Source organism: Paramisgurnus dabryanus, chromosome 15, assembly GCF_030506205.2.
Source record: "Paramisgurnus dabryanus chromosome 15, PD_genome_1.1, whole genome shotgun sequence".
Lineage (NCBI taxonomy): Eukaryota > Metazoa > Chordata > Actinopteri > Cypriniformes > Cobitidae > Paramisgurnus > Paramisgurnus dabryanus.
In genome coordinates, this window is record NC_133351.1 from 15,675,713 (window position 1) to 15,693,757 (window position 18,045).

The 18,045-nt window shown below is 35.5% G+C and overlaps 3 protein-coding genes across 4 annotated transcripts; 1 reads left to right on the forward strand and 2 right to left on the reverse strand.

Moving 5' to 3' along the window:
• The first annotated feature begins 1,683 nt into the window (after positions 1 to 1,683).
• On the forward strand, positions 1,684 to 5,243 carry gja8a (gap junction protein alpha 8 paralog a). Its single transcript, XM_065251712.2, has one exon. The coding sequence runs from the start codon at positions 1,684 to 1,686 to the stop codon at positions 3,736 to 3,738; it is 2,055 nt and encodes a 684-aa protein (XP_065107784.1). The 3' UTR covers positions 3,739 to 5,243.
• Positions 5,244 to 5,387: 144 nt separating this feature from the next.
• On the reverse strand, positions 5,388 to 9,690 carry LOC135733305 (uncharacterized). Its single transcript, XM_065251742.2, has 9 exons — positions 9,456 to 9,690; positions 9,215 to 9,324; positions 9,051 to 9,098; positions 8,823 to 8,897; positions 8,511 to 8,630; positions 7,724 to 7,843; positions 7,298 to 7,426; positions 6,871 to 6,924; positions 5,388 to 6,381 (listed from the first exon to the last, which is right to left on the reverse strand). Exons 1-9 carry the CDS (start codon positions 9,484 to 9,486, stop codon positions 6,343 to 6,345), a joined length of 726 nt encoding a protein of 241 aa, XP_065107814.1. The 5' UTR covers positions 9,487 to 9,690; the 3' UTR covers positions 5,388 to 6,342.
• Positions 9,691 to 13,400: 3,710 nt separating this feature from the next.
• LOC135733294 (uncharacterized) lies at positions 13,401 to 17,583 on the reverse strand. Of its 2 annotated transcripts, none has more exons than XM_065251719.1 (11): positions 17,430 to 17,583; positions 17,024 to 17,148; positions 16,843 to 16,887; positions 16,645 to 16,749; positions 16,414 to 16,545; positions 16,212 to 16,316; positions 15,713 to 15,841; positions 15,313 to 15,364; positions 14,570 to 14,593; positions 14,442 to 14,468; positions 13,401 to 14,296 (listed from the first exon to the last, which is right to left on the reverse strand). In XM_065251719.1, the coding sequence occupies exons 1-11, from the start codon at positions 17,443 to 17,445 to the stop codon at positions 13,764 to 13,766; spliced, it is 1,293 nt and encodes a 430-aa protein (XP_065107791.1). In that variant the 5' UTR covers positions 17,446 to 17,583; the 3' UTR covers positions 13,401 to 13,763. The 2 variants fall into 2 exon arrangements, with proteins under 2 accessions (XP_065107791.1, XP_073668029.1); XM_073811928.1 differs by having other exon boundaries at positions 15,313 to 15,367.
• Between the last annotated feature and the right edge of the window lie 462 nt (positions 17,584 to 18,045).

The following is an 18,045-nucleotide window of genomic DNA, read 5'->3' on the forward strand; positions in this document are numbered from 1 at the left end:
TTTTCCTGCATATGTGTGTGTCCACATATTTTATTATCACCATTTCCTAAAGCTGTTTGCATTTTGATATACTGCTGTTGTCACACACATAACAAATTGTTTTGGTTTAAAGACCACATTTTTTCTGTATCTTACTTATACAGCTATACAGCCAATAAAGTGACTGTATGTTTATCAGATAAAGAATACCTTGAATACGCTTTTCAATAATATATACTGTACAGTATTGTGCAAAAGTCTTAGGCCACCACCACCAGCTTTGTTGTTTTAACAAAGTTTTAATGTCCATATCCATCCATATTTATTTTTCACTCTTTTTATTAAGATACAAACAGAAAATATAGGAAATATGTACACAAAATTAAAAACAATTTTCAGAAATAAATGTCTTCTTCAGGCATCAGTGAGTATTTAGTGTGACCTCTCTTGGCAGAAACACATCTTGAGCTTTTTTGAAGAGACTGAAGTCCTGAATTCATTCAATTAGAATTAGAAATTAGGATTTAATTTATAGGTTAAAGAGATCCTGCAGCTGCCTGCTATTGCTCAAGTGGAAGGGGAGTTTACCTTAAATACTTGACACTTCACTTCAACTTATACTTTTATACTGTTTTTAATATACACATTTACATTAATTTCTGGTTGTATTCTAATAAAGAGACAGAGAAATAATTATATATGATCACTATACAATTGGAAAAACACAGTATATATATATATATATATATATATATATATATATATATATATATATATATATATATATATATATATATATATATATATATATATATATATATATATATATAGTTAAATATGTGATGTTAATTAAAAATAATTTACATTAACATTAACATCACTTTCATATTTAACTCTATTTCTCTTGCCTTGTCAACATTCATTTCAACAACTTGATGAAACTATAAGCACAACTTAAACTTAATTCCTAACGTTAATTTCATAGCTTTCCATCAGTTTTAAAAAGTGTCATGATAGGGTCATTGCTTTGGACCTCATGTCCCAGTTTTTAATATGTTCTCTGGGTTCGTGTCCTGTGGCCTCTCTGGCGGGTCTGTTGATCCTATTGTCTTCTGCAACAACACTCGTGGTCTGGTGCATAAAGGGCATCTAGTTAGCAGCTTATACTCAACGGCAAGCATGAAAAGCAGCCATCATAGCCCATCCACTCACATCTGCTCAGTGGTGCGTCAAGGACGAGGACTGAGTCTGGGTGACTCGGGGAAAGAAAGTTCAATTTGCCCTGTAGGGTATCAGGAGCGACGGACGGCTGCGACCGAGCTGCACTGGACCCGACATTGTACAAAGGTGACTGTTTGGGCTCAAATTCATTTCAGTAGGCTCTGAGAAGTTTTTTTCATTAAAAGTTGTTCTTTTATGTCAAGATGACTTATACTGAGCCGCAATGATGTTGTGTTTTGGCAGTTTTACAAAGATTTCCTGATGTTTATTGAGTATTAGAAACTATGTACACATGCTATGATATTAGGAACATTAAAGTTTGATATCACATTGATTTTCCTGATCATTAACCTATACTAAAGATATTATATAGCAGACTGGGTCACACATGATGCATCAGTTTTTTACAATAAATCAGTTACATACAAAAATCCAGTTAATTTTTATTATTCTTTCTCTTTTTTGTACAGCTAATACACAACCATGGGAGACTGGAGCTTCTTGGGTAATATTTTGGAGGAAGTAAATGAACACTCCACAGTGATTGGCCGTGTGTGGCTCACGGTGCTTTTTATTTTCCGCATTCTGATTTTGGGCACAGCAGCCGAGTTTGTCTGGGGAGATGAGCAGTCGGATTATGTGTGTAACACACAGCAGCCCGGGTGTGAGAATGTGTGTTACGATGAGGCCTTTCCAATCTCTCACATTCGTCTCTGGGTATTACAGATCATTTTTGTATCCACGCCCTCGCTTGTATATGTTGGCCATGCTGTCCATTACATTCACATGGAGGAGAAACGCAAGGAACGTGAAGAAGCTGAGATTTCCCACCAACAGGAACTGGGCGAGGAGCGTCTCCCTCTACCAACCGATCAAGGAAGCGTTCGCACTGCCAAGGAGACCAATATGAAGAGTAGCAAGAAGTTCAGACTTGAAGGCACCCTGCTTTTCACATACATTTCTCATATTATCTTTAAAGCTCTGTTTGAGGTTGGCTTCATGGTCGGACAGTACGTTCTGTATGGGTTTCGTATCCTGCCCCTGTACAAGTGCAGTCGCTGGCCGTGTCCCAACACGGTGGACTGTTACGTCTCCCGGCCAACCGAAAAGACCATCTTTATAATTTTCATGCTCGCTGTAGCTTGCGTCTCACTGTTTCTTAACTTTGTGGAGATCAGTCACCTTGGCTTGAAGAAGATCCGCTTTGCATTCCGTCGGTCGTCATCTTCAATGCAGCTGGAGCATCTTGAGAGACCTGAGAGGAGTCCACCATTTCTCCTAACTCCTCCGGTTAAAAAAGCCAAAGGGTATAGACGTCTTGAAGAAGAGATAAAGGATGAGGTTGCACACATATATCCACTAGCTGAGGTTGGTATGGAAGAGGGTCAACTCTTCTTACCTCAAATTAATAAAGAACAAAAAAGCAGTCAGGAGGCAATTGTGCCAACAGCGCCCCCTGTAGAGAGGAAAGTGATTTGTGATGAAACTCAGCAATCTCTCATTCAGCTGACAGAGGTGGTCCCAGAGCTACCACATGAGAAACCTGAGGAGCCTGGTCGTCAGGGAGATGAGGTGGACGGCTTAAAGGCTTTGACTGCTTTACATGAAGTATTCGAGGAACGATCAGAGAGGGAAAGTGTGGAGGAAACATATTTGATATCACTTGGGCAGAGTTTGGAATTGCCCAGCAGAGAGGAAAAATCAGTGAGGGAGATCAGCTTAGTTGAGGGTGAGCCGACAAACTTTTCAGAAGCCAAAGAGGAGCAAACTTTACAAACAACTGAGGGAGTTGGAGAGGACACCTTTAAGGAGAGGGGTTTACCTGACGTGGTGGAAGAGCCAGAACTTGAGACGCGTGATAAAGACGGAGAGCTTTGTGAGATAGATCCTTTTATAAACAAGTATACTTTACAGGAGATTAAATCTTTAGTAAATGGAAATGTAAGTGGGGATCTGGAGGCGTCCAACATATCTGGGAGTGCAGGAGATCAACAGGCTTTAGGGGAGGCTGTAGCGTTAAAAGAATTGGAAACTGTATGTGACATGGAGTTAAGTGGGAACATAGATGAATCACATTGGGATGTAGAAGATAAAGAATGGGATGGAGTAGACACAGAAGTGGGCGGGGCTGTAGATGATGTAATGGGTACAGGTAAAGATGTAGCTTTAAAAATATTGGTAAATATAGATGAGGATAGAGCTGTGGAGACTGCAGTCAATATGGGTACAAATGATGTGAACTCAGAACAGGTTAAACCATTGGAAAAAGAGGGTGTGTTATCGGACATGGGGGATCCAGAGGAGGTCAAGGGCTCTGGGGCTTGTGATGGATCATGTAAGGAAGATTTAGTTGGAAGTGGAGGCTTTGGGAACGAGAGTTTACAGGAATCAAAAGCTTTGGAGGCCTTTGATGAGATGATGGATGTTTCTTTTGTAGCTCTTGAATTGGAAACAGCAGAGAGGCTCGACGAAACCAGATCTTTAAGTCGCCTTAGCAAAGGGAGCATTAGAGCCAGATCAGATGATCTTACAATATAAATGACCAATAAATAAAAAAACAACTTAACCAAGGAACATACAGAAGACAATCTTTGATTTCACAATTCCCAAGTACATTATCATAAGAAACAGATATTTTACCCAAAAAGTAAAAATAAGATGAAATAAAATAATAAATGTTTAATTTGAACATGGTTAAACTATAAACACCAGCTGCTTTCTTAATGGTAGAAATGGTCTTTTTTAGGACAATGGCCTTTAACATATGATTCATACAAGTTTAAGATAATATACAGGGCTGTCACAGAAAACGTCTTCCCTGAGAAGGGAACGAGACGCTGCGTCTCCCTTCCTGCAAACCTAAGCCTTCTTCTGCAATATTTCAGATAGCGAGGGCTTTTTTAGGTCATCTTGTTTACTTCCTGCTTCCCGCGTCACCCCTCCAGTTATGTCACGCTGCACCATTGGTTGAATTCGATATAAACATCCGGACACTAAAAGCGTCACTGTGGCGACACAGCGCAAGTTCCCTCGAAAGGGAACAAAAAAACTCACATTCTAAGTTTGTGCTTTGAATGTTTTAAATGATTATGTTTATTTATACATTTGCTATTTATTGTTATATGCATATGTGTTGTTTTAATCTTGGGCCATAATAACAAATTTGTCATGGTTATAAATCTTGTAAGTCACAAATACCAATGAAACATTCATTTTTATAGTTCTTGGTTGATGGAAACCAAAAGGATGACTGACAGGTAGCAGGTTCAGTATTTATTAGGATCAAAATCACCATAAAGTGCCTTTGGTGTCCTCTTCATAAAAGTTAAACGCCCTTAAACCTTGTGTGTGATTTCTTGATTTCTTAATAAATACATAAGTGCCAGTTTAAATTTTTTCTAAACATATTTGTTGATTTTATTTAAAAAGAAATGTGCAACTATTGCATGTTGTATTGGGCAATTAATGTTTTTGCAGTAATTTCATTCTTATCAAAAGACTTTTCCCATGAAATAGGGAGGCATTAACTTTCTGCAAATCAACATTTAATCACTATTCAATGAAAATGTGATACTTTGAATTTGTCCATGACAGAGTTGACATTTTTTGTGGTTTGTTTGTACACTGTCTGCATTTAGTTAATTTATAAAATGTGTTGACCGACCAACATGCATTTCTAACAGCCTAAGGTCTTCTTGATACAGCAAATATACATTTAAAACCAAAATCTTAGATTTTTTTTTTTTTGGAAGACACTTTATGTGATTTGATCCATTAAATAGTGTAATATAAGTTAATAGGGTTAATACTAACCTCTTTACCATCTACAATCATTGTTTACTGGATTCTATGTAAAGATTTTATCTGACAATAGATGACCTCAAATAAATGTTTCTCTCGTTGTCTGTTCTTCAGTTCACTTTTATAATTATAATTGACGAGCATGAAACATTTTCACATTATCTTAAACATTTACAGACCTAACTGACCGAACTGTATTTGCAGAAAATTATTGTTAATAATGTAAGTGCATAATCATCAAACTAAAAAGGAAATTAAACTATGCCCTCTAGTGGTCAAATGTATAAAGATCAAGTTTTTTGTACTGCGCTAAGCTTATTAATACAATTTGTTAAGCTTGTTAGTAACAAGTATGGGACATTCAAATAAAGCCTAAAGTTGTTACCTAAGTTGCCTAAAGGGTTTATTTAAAAAGTCCCATTCTCAAAAACACACATAAGAACTGTCAAAACTGAAAGTAAAAGTAGAACAAATGAGTCATAAACAGGATATGGGAAAATAAAAAAAGACTTATATGACAAAACATGTATTCACTGGCTAAAACAGCTTTTGACTTTTACATAGACTAACTAGACAGACAGCACACTTGACCAACCTGACCTTTACTACAACTGCATCATCACACACAAACGAACAAAGCATGATCACAAAGACATAAGGCTGTAATGTTTACAGATTATGCAATTGAGAAACTGAAAGCTTTTTTGTGAGACAAGCTCAACAAGCCCAAACAAAGCATGATCACAAACCCACAAGGGTTTCAGGGTAACTGCACAAAATTATGTTCACATAATCTGTGTCACTTAGAACAGCTTCAGATATTACTCGATGAATATTGGATCTCATTTACAGCACAACATTATACACATTTCATAATTTGGTTTCATTTCATTTTTGCAAGTCTGTTTTCTGAACACAAAGATAAAATCATTTAAAGCAGCATTTAAAGCTGCAAAAGGAGTTTTTGCATCATCTAGCAACCAACAGCTCAGTAGCCACCACAGGATGTATAGCAAAAAGCTTTGACAATTCAAACACATCAGCATGTATTCTAAGATCATTTAGCAGCTGACTCCATTCCTTTAACAGTTAACCTCAAAAGACAACCTTTCTGGGATGACGTAAACTCTTTATCTTTAACATTTATGTTCTTGGTTGCAGATTGTGGCGAAAAAGCTGGGTATTTTTTGTAAAACAAACTTGATTACGGTGCATACAATGTGAAAGTTTTAATAAAAATAAAAAAATAAAGTGCTTATCTTCAGTCAATAAAAGCAATCAAAAATGTTATTACAAGTGATATACAAGTGAATGCAATCATAAACAATCACATCAAACACATTAATCTGTAGGTATGCAGTCAGATATCCATATTCTCATCTGTAAAATATGGAGAGAAAGAGAATGCTTCATCAGAAAAACACAGAGTTTTATAAAAACAGTATTTTGTTTTGTAAGCAAATAGTTACTTTTACAAGACAGGCAGAAATGAAAAAATTGCTGTAACCCTTTACAATAAGGATCAATTAAGTAACATAAGCTAACATGAACTAACAATGAACCATATATTTTACAGCATTTATAACCTTTGTTAATGTAATAATATAAATGCAGTTGCTCATTTCTTGTTTATGTTAGTTCATTGTGCCTTAGCTGTTACCAGATTCAACTTTTGTTAAAAAAAATATTAGTAAATGTTGAAATTATACTGAGATTAATAAATGCTATAGAAGTATTGTTCATTTTTAGTTCATGTTAACTAACTTAATAAACCTTAACAAATGCAACCTTATTGTAAAGTGCTACCTAAATTGCTTCACCTTCAATATAAGCCAACTATAGTAGACAAGTAAAAAAACAGTGTCCCACCTGTCTCCACTTCTGTGATGATCTGTGTTGAAGCATCTGTTTCAATATTGAACCCTAAAATCACAGAGATAAGAGATTTTAATTGAATTACTTCAGTGTGCTTCACTCAACAATAAGAGGAGGTTTCTCTCCGACAGGGTTTATCCTAGTATCCGAATAAAATGCATGTTTGAGCTTCCTTAATTAAAAAATATATTGCATTGACAAATCTTAACATATATTAGTTTTGTCTCAAGATGCATACCAGTATTGTTTTTTTGTAAGGTGTGTTTGTAAAAACTACTTAAATGTTCTAATGTAACTACAGCCTAGTCCTAAATTAATCTAAACCCTGTCCAAGAAATTGTCCCCATTTGACAGTAATTTGAATGGTAGTTTAATACATACACAAACAAGAGTCCATGAAAACATGATGTCAGTATCATACCTTTTCTTTAAGTAATGCTCTCATAATGAAGTCCATGATAGGAAGCATGTTTTTCAACTGTCCTTTTTTCCACTGACTGTAGAGATTTAGCAACTCAACTCTAGCAGATCCTTCTTGACACACCGAAGACTAAAAAAACATGCAATTAAAATCACACAATATGACAAAAGGCTCAAATAATAACAATAACATACATTTAAACTATATAGACTAGCAACTAAAACATATAGAGGCATCTTGCTCTGATAAATTTAAATATCAGTATCATTTATTGCATTATTGTTACGTTTGTAAAAACTACTTAATGTCTCCTACCTACAACTAAGGCCAAGTCCTGGATTAATCTAAACCCTGTCTGGGAAACTGCCCCATTAGGAATTAAATCATTTCTGTCCATGTTCATTTAACACTGCTCCTTCCACTGACCTTGGGAATTGACTGCAAAATATGAATCCACCACAGCAAATCTTTATGATCTTCAGTCAATGTTTGATCTGTATAGAATTTCATACCTTCTGAACATCTAAATCTTGCAGTAGAGTAAACCTAATAAGATTCAAAAAGTAAAACAACATTACCTACCACATACATCTACAATACAATTTAATGAAGTATACATTCAGACATATTTTAAAGTAAACATTTGGGCACATGTGTGATCACAGTTCTGATATTTTACAGTAAAAGATGCTCTTTTATACTGTTGACACAAATAATTTAACATTACATTATCCATCATATAGTAAATCAGCATTAGTAGACTAATATCAATTTAAGAACTATAAAATTATTATAAACACCATAAACCTTATGCAGCTCAAGTTCAATAAGTATAACTAAGAATATTCCTTCCAAACAACTATGACTAATGGAAATGTTATGCATTTTGTTTCCTTCTCATTCTGTTTCCTTTCTAAAAAAAAAACCATGATGGAAAAATGTAGAATATGATTTGCATGCAAACAAATGCATGTGACTCATTCCACTGAAGTCTCTAGTGAATCTGTGCCTGCAAGACAACCACTTTGTGTCTTCCTTAGTAGACTACTTTGTCTTTTCATCTGAATTGTGTATATCATTAAAAATGTAAACAATGTTACAGTTCCTAAATACATAATGTCAATCACGTTCCCTGGAATTTGCAGCATAACAAGAATTAATCTGGAAAATGCATTTTGAATGTTACTTGATTCATTTTTATATCATACTGTACCTTGGCCTTGTTTGTTGACTTCAAACATTTCAGTTTCTCAGACCACCTGAATATAAAACTTGTACAATCCTTTAAACACAAGTCATCAACCAGAATGGAAGCTAAAGATATTCCAGACACCTGAAAAACAGAGAATCTTGTTTTACTCATGTGTGTCTAGACAAGAATGATGAATAGGGATCATGACTGATAAGCTCTAGCTAAATGATATCTAATCAAAATGGCATTTGTTGGGACACAATGACTAGATCTAAACTTGTACATACTTGTTCTATTTATTGTTTGAAACATCTGGGTAAAAAGGCAATTTACCTTTGTGATTCTATCCAACTGTGTTGCTAGGTCTATTATGATGTGTTTACTGGAGTCCAAGGTAATGCTTTGTTTCTGTGTAGAAATACAGTGTATATATATTTATAATGAAATCAGTGCATGTCTTTATAGCTTTAGAATAATTTCAGATTAAATACATTTCTTCTTTTATTTGGGGTCGACTTATAGGCTTTAGGCTTATTTAGGGCATTCATTCATTTATTTTACCTGTTGCAGTTTATTCTTCGAGCAAATTGTAACTTTCATCCTGTTTACCTTTAAAAAAAAAGTACACATATAACAACGTCTTTCTTTGGTGGCTATATATTGTAGTTATTGCAACAAAGACAAAAAAAGCTATATACTTAAGTTGCATGAATGCTTATACTTACAAATGCATAAGACAACTTCGGTTTATTGAAGTCTTCAGAGGAGCAATCACAATTTGTCTGACCATTCTTCTGTGAAACATTGCCTTCCCATAAAAACATGGCATCTTGTCCTTTGCAATAGCATTTAAACACATCGTGTTAATCGAGTAAATGGTGGATATTACACAATCAGCTGAAGCCAATTACAAAATCGGATACTGGCTTATGCATATACAAACCTAATAGGAATGAATTCATTTACCTTTCTGCAAGCTCCCAAATAAAATCCGCATATTTACAGTATTGACGCCTTATTCCAGGCTTAATCAGCGCCGAAATCCATCTGTCCTAATGATTTGACGCTAACGTTGACATGTGCACGATTTTCCAAAAATAATAACCAACATTTATTTATGGATAACAAGACGAACTCGTATCCACTTTGGTTATGTGCACTGTGCGCGGAAAGGCACTGTGAACAGGAACAAGGAGGCGCTTTTTTAAATGGTCACGTGATTTACAAGAAAACCGGCTGCAGCAGTACGCTTACCAGAAATCATGAATTGAAAGTCAGAGTGGTGCAGTCATATTGAAGTTTCTTTTCATGTTTTGGGAATGTCTCAATAAATTTCCTTACTGCAAATTATTTCACGTGTTTTGCTTCCTTCCCCTGAATACGGAATTTTCACGGAACAAAAAACAGATATAAGACAGGTATTTTCTTTAGTACACTATACATTTTGGTCTCCCACAAAGCTTATGAGTGTAACTGGGTGAGACAGACAAGTGCTGCAACTTACCAGCTCTTTTATTTTATTAATGCCGTTCATTTTTGTTGATATTTGGCACTTGCGCAGATATATTTCTAGATCCTTTCAGCTCCTCAGACCACCTTAATATTAAATATTTACACCCCACAAAACACAAGTCAACAATCAGAAAGTCGGATAGGGATAGTCCATGAACCTGTAAAAAGAGAATCTAAAATGACAGTAATTAGATGAGTAAGGTGATCATGTGGATTGTTTTTCTCTTACGCACTCCTGTAGGTATGTCTAAACAAAATGATACCTCTAAATTTCCTTTTGGTTAGATTAACCAAAAGGAAATTTAGTGGTATCATTCAAACATAATAACTTAGTATGGACTTCCCCAACTCTACCATATAGTATCTATTAAAACAAAGACCAACAGTAATTAGGCTATTCAATTTATAGAGTAGGATTTAATATGTGGACTATTCCTGTCGCATTGTATTTTTTATTGTGTATTTTTATATTGTGTATTTTGGTCATCACTTAGCTTCCCTTGAACTCTGCTAAGAATAAATAACAACAAAGTCCTTTAAAAGTAGTTTATTCATTTAACAAGCAAAATAAACAACATGTAGATTACCTAGAAACCAAAACATTTGTTATTTTCAGTGAGGTATTTATTCAAGAGTTCAGTTTACCAACTAGTCAGACTATTAAACAAACAGAAACAGAAGTAAAGCACCGTAATCATGTCACCGACATGCGTCCAATAAAACCGTCTAGCTTCATAAATGTTTTGTAAAAGAAGAATAACAATAAAAACTCACCAACCTGCTGAGAAAAACAATAAAACCATTCCTGAAAACATTAGAGACCAACAAAGACCAATACACTGTAGTGTGTTTTGGGCCATATTTCATTAGAACCAATAAAATATTCCATTAGATCCAATAAAATTCCCAAAAAATAGAATTTTTGTGATGGTGTGTATTGTTATTTTTAGCAGGGCAGTGTGAAAGCGTTCTGAGTTAGTTCTAATATATTTCTGAGAAATATTGATTTCCATTTTTTTACTTTGCAAAAATATTCCCACTTTGAAAATTGTGTGAAAACAGGGCAAATTATGAACATTTTATGCAACTAAATCCAATTTAATGTAAAATAAATGTTGACTTAAAGGGCACATATTATCATCAGGGATGACTCAAGTCACATGACTTGCAACTCGACTGGACAAATTTGATGACTTGCGACTTGACTTGACAAAATTAAAAAAGACTTGAGATTCAACTTAGACAGACTCAAGACTTGACTTGGACTTGAGCCCTGTGACTTCATAAACAGATCAGAGTCATTATCACTCTAGATGGGTCCCTGCAGCGTGCACTTGACCCGTTGTGTGATCCGAGCAGCGTATTAAATCCAATTACCGCGACGATGCAAAAGTGACTGGAAACCAGACTGGTGTGTGGTGCCTCAAGAACAGATGGGCGAATGACATCAAAGTACCGCAAGAGCGATTTGAGAAATAACACGCATAATTATGCTTTTATTTGAATTGCTCTGGTACTTTGATATCACCAAGCGAACTGCGTATCGCCAGATGAAGTCGAACCTAGCTCACGCGACACTGTAAACAAACAGTCCATGTGGAGAAATGAACGAGTGGAGCAGTGCTGGAACATAAAATCCGGAGAGTTAACAATGCACATTTGACTTAACAACATTTAAATCCTCTGTCCAAGTTAATTAGCCTACTCATCAGCCTGTTGGTGTCCTGATGGTTTTTCTACTAACTTAGCTGCCTTCAGTTTCCTTCAGTTTCTCTTAAACTTTCCATTTGAAAAGTGTTCATTTTATATATGTACAATATTTTAATGTAAAGGATCTTAAACTTCTGTGTTCTGTATGCATGGTTCATATCAGACCCGCGAAGAGTGCAGGGCTTGTAACCCGAAAGTATATTTTGTTACTAATAAAATTGTGATTTTCTTCACTGCTGGCACAATCCCTAAATTGAACAAGTAGTTCTACTAAGGTCACCCATCTCGTATAAAATTAAACTGCTGTTTTGAACATATTCTATAAATTAATATAAATTTATAATTATTAATAATGATACAGATTTGGACAAAGAGCACTAATGACTTGTTTAAGACTTGAAGCATAAAGTTCATGACTTGCAACTCAACTTGGACTTGCCTGTCTTGACTTGGGACTTGTCCGTTTTGACTCGGGACTTGACTCGAAAATTGAATGCAAAGATTTGAGACTTATTTGTGACTTGTACAACAATGACTTGGTCCCTCCTCTGCATATTATGCATATTTTTCAAGATGAAATATCTCAGGTGTGCCTAGAATGTGTCTGTGAAGTTTTAGCTCAAAATACCTCACAGATCATTTGTTATAGCATATGTCAAAAATGCTCCATTTGGGTGGGAACCAAAAAGCGCTGTTTTCATGCGCGTACCTTATGCAAATAAGCCGTCCTCACCAACTGACAGTGAGTGCTTTCAATTAAAAATAGATCTGATTACTTTTAATACAGTCTGGGATGATAGTATATTTAGCTGCATTAGTGCCACAATGTGCAAACAAACACATTTAGGAAAGCTTTTGGGCCAAATTAACCAGTCAATCAGTGGCCCACTAAAAATGTTTCATGACTCCTCAGAAAGCCTCCTAACTCCTTGTTTCTCTCCTCCTCACTGTGCAATTAAATAATTGAGATGTCCTACAAGATGGCAGAGTTCGATCGGTTTCCGGGTTGTAGGATGTAGGAACAAGGGGCGAGGAAGCATATTGCGAAGCACCCCATGGCCATGTACTACCACACAAAACACTGTCAGAATTTTTTTTTTAAATTATACCTTTTCTGTCACTGGGGTGGTACCCTCAAAGGTTCAGTTTTGTACCTTTTATGAGTATACAACACATTGAAATGTTGTATCTTTTGGGGTACAATATTATACCTTAAGGACCCCTTTTTTGTACCTTTAAAGGTACAGTTTAAATGTTTTGTACCACTAACATTTATTTGGTACAAAATTGGTCCTTAAAAGGTACACAATAGGTCCGACCTTAAGGTATAATATTGTACCCCAAAAGGTACAACATTTCAATGTGTTGTGTAGCCATAAAAGGTACAAAACTGAACCTTTGAGGGTACCACCTCAGTGACAGAAAATGTACAATTTTAAACCTTTTTTTCTGACAGTGAACACATGCTGTCATGATCCTGCCACAAGGAGCAAAAACTCTGACAAGAAGGCAGGACCATGTCAAAAACATAATGGAAGTGGAAGTTACTTGGACTATGCCAGTGAATAAAGAAGTCCTGAGTCCACATACAGATTGTATGTGAACCATTAACTTCTTTAATGAACCAACAAATGAAACATTTAATTCAGTTTATACTGTCTTTCCCAGTTGATCAAAGAAGCTACAGAAAACATTTTAGTATACATTTTATTACTTTGATTGATTTTCATAGCATTAATTACTCTTAATTATGCTTATTATCAAATTAATGACTAAGTAACAGCCTTTGCAATCTGGTTGGTACAGGCTTCAATTGTGGTCATCATCAACATGGTGGTGTGTGTAAATACACTCTCAGAAATAAAGGTACAAAATTGTCACTGGGACAGTAACCTTTCAAAAAGGTACACCTTTGCACCCAAAGAGTGCATATTGGCAGTTCAAAGATGCACATTTGTACCTAAATGGTACATATTAGGACCTTTTTTTTTTAAAGGGTACTGCCCCAGTGACAGCTTTGTACCTTTATTGATAGTGTATGCTTATGTTTCTTTATAGAATCACCAATGCTCTGTCTGTCTCAATAGTGCCAAACATTGGGTAAATGTTTTCAGTCCCATTAAAGTCTGTGATAAATGTATAAATATGTCTTCTTTTCTCTGCATCATAGAAAGAGACCTGACCCTCCTCTATGTCCAGATAAACTCCTATTTTAGAGGGTGTTGGCACGTTGGCAAGTTTAGTGACTGGTTCAGTCAGAGCAATTATAGTTCCCAGTTGCAGACGCAGATTCCAGTAACCTGTTTTTGGATTCATAGTGAGAAATCCTTTTCGGGGGGCTGAGTCCTTCACAACACCCACGCGCCACTCACATTTTTTCTTTACGTTTACCTCCCAGTAATGGCGACCTGTGTTATAACCCTCTTTAGCTTGAACACAAGTCCAGCCATCAAATTTAGAATGATTTCTTTGGAAACCATCCCAGTTATTGCGTTCTGGATTAAAGTTATTTGCTCTTACAGATTTTCCATCTTTACAGTCTAGGAGATCTGGGTTGGCTGTGTTTGGATCCAGAACTACAAAAGCTACAAGAACAAAAAGAAAAAGGGATTTTTAAACAAGTCTGGAACTGTTACATGACTGTACTTACAGAACACCTTTACCCTTGTTCAGTGCATTTATAATATTAAAGCTTTAATTCAGTTAACAATAATATCAATTGAGGTGTACCTGTTGACTTTCTGATCCAATCCCAAACTACAAATGAAAAATCAAATGGCAAACTGTCAACAACATTTATTACAAAAATGTTATAAGCAAATGTTTGACTGAAGCATTAATAAGAATAGAGAAAGTACCTGAATTGGGAATAGGCAATCCAACTAGATAAAAAACATAAAACCACATTTTAACAAACTAAAGAGTAGTGTTTTGAAAATGCACTTTTAAATAATAAGTAACCCAACAAATGACACTGTCTCTGCCTATAAAGATGTACCAACATTTCAAAGATTCAACACTTCTAAATAGCTATGCAAGACTGTAAAATTTTTCCTGGAAATCATTGACTAGCAGAACAACATGATCTCATTTATTTCAATGGAAGCTTGGTAACTTCCGGAGATACGAATCACAGTGACCATTGGGCATGGAAAGGACGGGTCCAGCAATGTGACAAAGTTGAGAAAAGTTTATCTTTATGCAAATGATGAGCGACTTTCTGGAGCGACTACAATGAGAGGGGTGAAGTTCACGTCATCCATCTCTCGCCAGTTACTGGAATGGACGGTACACATTTGTTTATGACAACCAGATTTAGAAACGCCTCCTATCAACCTCATTGAAGAGGTCCATTCCAGTAACTGACGAAAGACGGATGACGTAAACTCAACTGCTTCACTCTCATTAGTAGTCACTTTCAAAAGTCGCTCATCAACTTTGTTGCGTGACTGGACAAGGCCCATCCGGTACCCAACGGTCACTGTTGTGTCGCCTGAAGTTGCCAAGCTTCCATTGAAATTAATGAGATCACGTGGCACTGCTACTACTAGTCGCTGCTAGCCTGAACGCAGAGAGTAAACTTGTTGCATAAAAACCTCACCTGTATTTTTGGATCTCTGTTTATTCTTTATCCACTGTCTAGGGGAAGATTCCTTCAATTTAAAAGAAAAACCCTTCTAAGTACTTTAACAATGTAAATTTAATTAATTTTGGAAATTGCCAGTTGTATGTTTTACACATAAAATTGCAGGTTACTACATTTCCTGCAAAAATGTATCCAACATCTCACCTTATAAATCAATAATGAAACATGCTATGGTACTTGCTCAGTAACTTTTTTATTTCAAACAAAACAATGTATGTATTATCTGATGGGAAAATAATTTAGATCTTGTGAGTTGAACAACTAAATGAAAAGTTAAGAACATATGAGAAATGGTGTTTTATACCTAATACATATACTTTAATTGCATTCATCTATGAACATTTCTAGCCTTTACCTCAAAGCTTTCTGACTGTAGGACAGTCCACATCATCCAGTCCATCACTGGAAGTATGCTGATCTCTCCCTGCTTGCATTGTTTGTGAAGATCCTTAAGTGTTTCTTCTTCTTTTGGACATACTGAGTTCTATATACAAAAAAGAACAACAGCAAGACATTATTCAGACATCATAAATTCAAATTAAATGAAGTTTATTTAATTAAGTCCGGGAGGAGCATGGTCATGTAATCTAACCATTCAGCCCAAAGGGGTGCCTATAAATAGCCGTCCATCACCTCTGTCCCTTAACAGTTTTGCAGCATCCCTCCTCCACCCCATCACCTCACTCTCAGTTAGTTTCATCTATCCCATTTAAAGAAAATGGGGAATACTCTGGGTTTGGCCTAAAATTCTGAGCTCGGAGCCCTCCCCTCGGACAGCACGCCAAATATGCTTTATCTCATTCCCTATCGATTACATGTTAATGCAATTTTACATACCTACAAGACACACATACCTCTTTCTTATCTTTTAGTCTCCAAGCCCAATCAGACAAGATTCCTTTAGCTTTCTTCCATTTCATTTTACTCTCCACGGTGCTCTTCTCGGAAGGTGTGTATGTCTTCATCAAAACAAAAACCAAAGTATAACTAAACAAAGTAAATTCAGTAAAAGAAAAACAGTTAAAAAGTTACTTGTGAAGAAATGAGGAACCAAACCTTCTCCTCTTCCACATGTTTACTTTGTATTATTGACTCTATCTCTTCAGCCCAATGCAAAATATAGTACTGTTGTTCATCCTTAGTTTCTTTACTTTTTATATTTCCAGCCATCTTGGAGACATTACTAAACTGTAGGGATGTGCAAGATTTCAAGTTCAGATATTAATAAAGCAGATGATTTAAAACATAACTTAAACTGAAAAACATTTAATACTAATGCATATTTACCTGTACCACTCTGTCAAGTTCAGCTGCCAGTTCCCTGATGATGTTCTTTGATTCATCAAGAGATGAACTGTCTTTTTGATGATTTCTTACAAATTTGTTGAACCCCTGCAACAATATTTTTACTTTCATGTTAAGAAAATACTCAGATCTTATTCATAATATGTTACATGCCATGTATGCATAAAATTGTATGTTTACCTGTTGACAGGCTCTTTCAAGTTTCTTGAATGTTTTAGAAATCTCCTGTGAAGAAAGAAAGTCATGACAAATTATGTCACCCCCTCCAAAAAATTCCTAGCTGAAAACTGTGATTTTATATATATAAAAAAAGAGAACTGTCTGGAATAAAAATTAAACTGTGTAGACTACAGTTTATTACCTGACATGGCTGAAGACTCAAAGCTGGTTTGACAAAAGGGCATGAACTACTATATGTATTCAGAACCTTTATATGTGCTTTCTTCAGACTGGTTTCACTTAAGCTAAATCCAGTGTTTTGAGATTCTGCAAAAATATTAGAAAACTTGGTACACATGACATAGTTACACAAAAACAATTTATTATTGGAAACAGGGTGTTAGCTACTAGATTAGATATTAAACATTGACACGTTGTAAAATGGTATAAAGAATGCTGCTGCTGCAAACATTTGTTAGACTTTTATGTGCCTGCCACACAAACAATAGATAAGGAAACTAAGCTATTATTTTCAATGCACCCCAAATGTAAATGATAAAAACACAAACAACATATCTATCAAATTAAAAATGGAAAATTTGTATTACCGTCTGAATATGCCATATTCCTTAAAATATTCTAATCCATATGATTTTAATCCAACAAGAGCTGGTGTTCTTTGACTGTCACTGCAGTCGAAAGAAAAGAATGTTGTTGACAACACCCTTATGGACAGAACTGAAACCAGACAAACACTTCCTGAACTTACAACAGTCAGCAACCTCAGTTTTAAAACATGAGCTGAATGACTTTTGTGTGTTAATCGTTCTTAAAGTCGTTCTCACGTATATTTTCGCATTGATAAAAATGCTATTTTCAAAAATGTTAGTTTGATACAAATTAAATTGACACCTCAACCACGTGAAAATGGTGCATAAAACCTTAAAACCTCTGTATTCTTTTAGACAAACACTGCATTTTGATGCACTATGTATCATAATGATATTTCACAAGTAATTTTGCCCTGTCTTTTTAAATTTTTTACTCTTTAACTGTGGGGAAAACGGAAAGCACGTCACCGTCCTCCACAACCGGTGCAACGTCATAGAATGTCTCTAAAGTTCACGCCCACTTTTAGGGGAAAACAAATTAGACTTCCCATAGAGTTCCATACAAAATAGCGGAACAAAGCAAAGTTCGTACATTGCCGGCAGGGGTAAATAA

Bases quoted from the DNA above. Each gene is read 5' to 3' on its own strand.
- LOC135733294 (XM_073811928.1), bottom strand. The intron at 14,594-15,312 runs GTGAGGTTTTTA...TTTTTTATCTAG, and splicing joins ACAGAGATCCAAAAATACAG to TTGGATTGCCTATTCCCAAT. The intron at 14,469-14,569 runs GTACTTTCTCTA...TTTCATTTGTAG, and splicing joins ATTGCCTATTCCCAATTCAG to TTTGGGATTGGATCAGAAAG.
- gja8a (XM_065251712.2), top strand. From the start codon at position 1,684: ATGGGAGACTGGAGCTTCTTGGGTAATATTTTGGAGGAAGTAAATGAA.
- LOC135733305 (XM_065251742.2), bottom strand. From the start codon at position 9,486: ATGCGGATTTTATTTGGGAGCTTGCAGAAAG. The intron at 7,427-7,723 runs GTCAGTGGAAGG...ATGTTTTTTTAG, and splicing joins TTTTGCAGTCAATTCCCAAG to TCTTCGGTGTGTCAAGAAGG. The intron at 6,925-7,297 runs GTATGATACTGA...CTGTGATTTTAG, and splicing joins GAGCATTACTTAAAGAAAAG to GGTTCAATATTGAAACAGAT.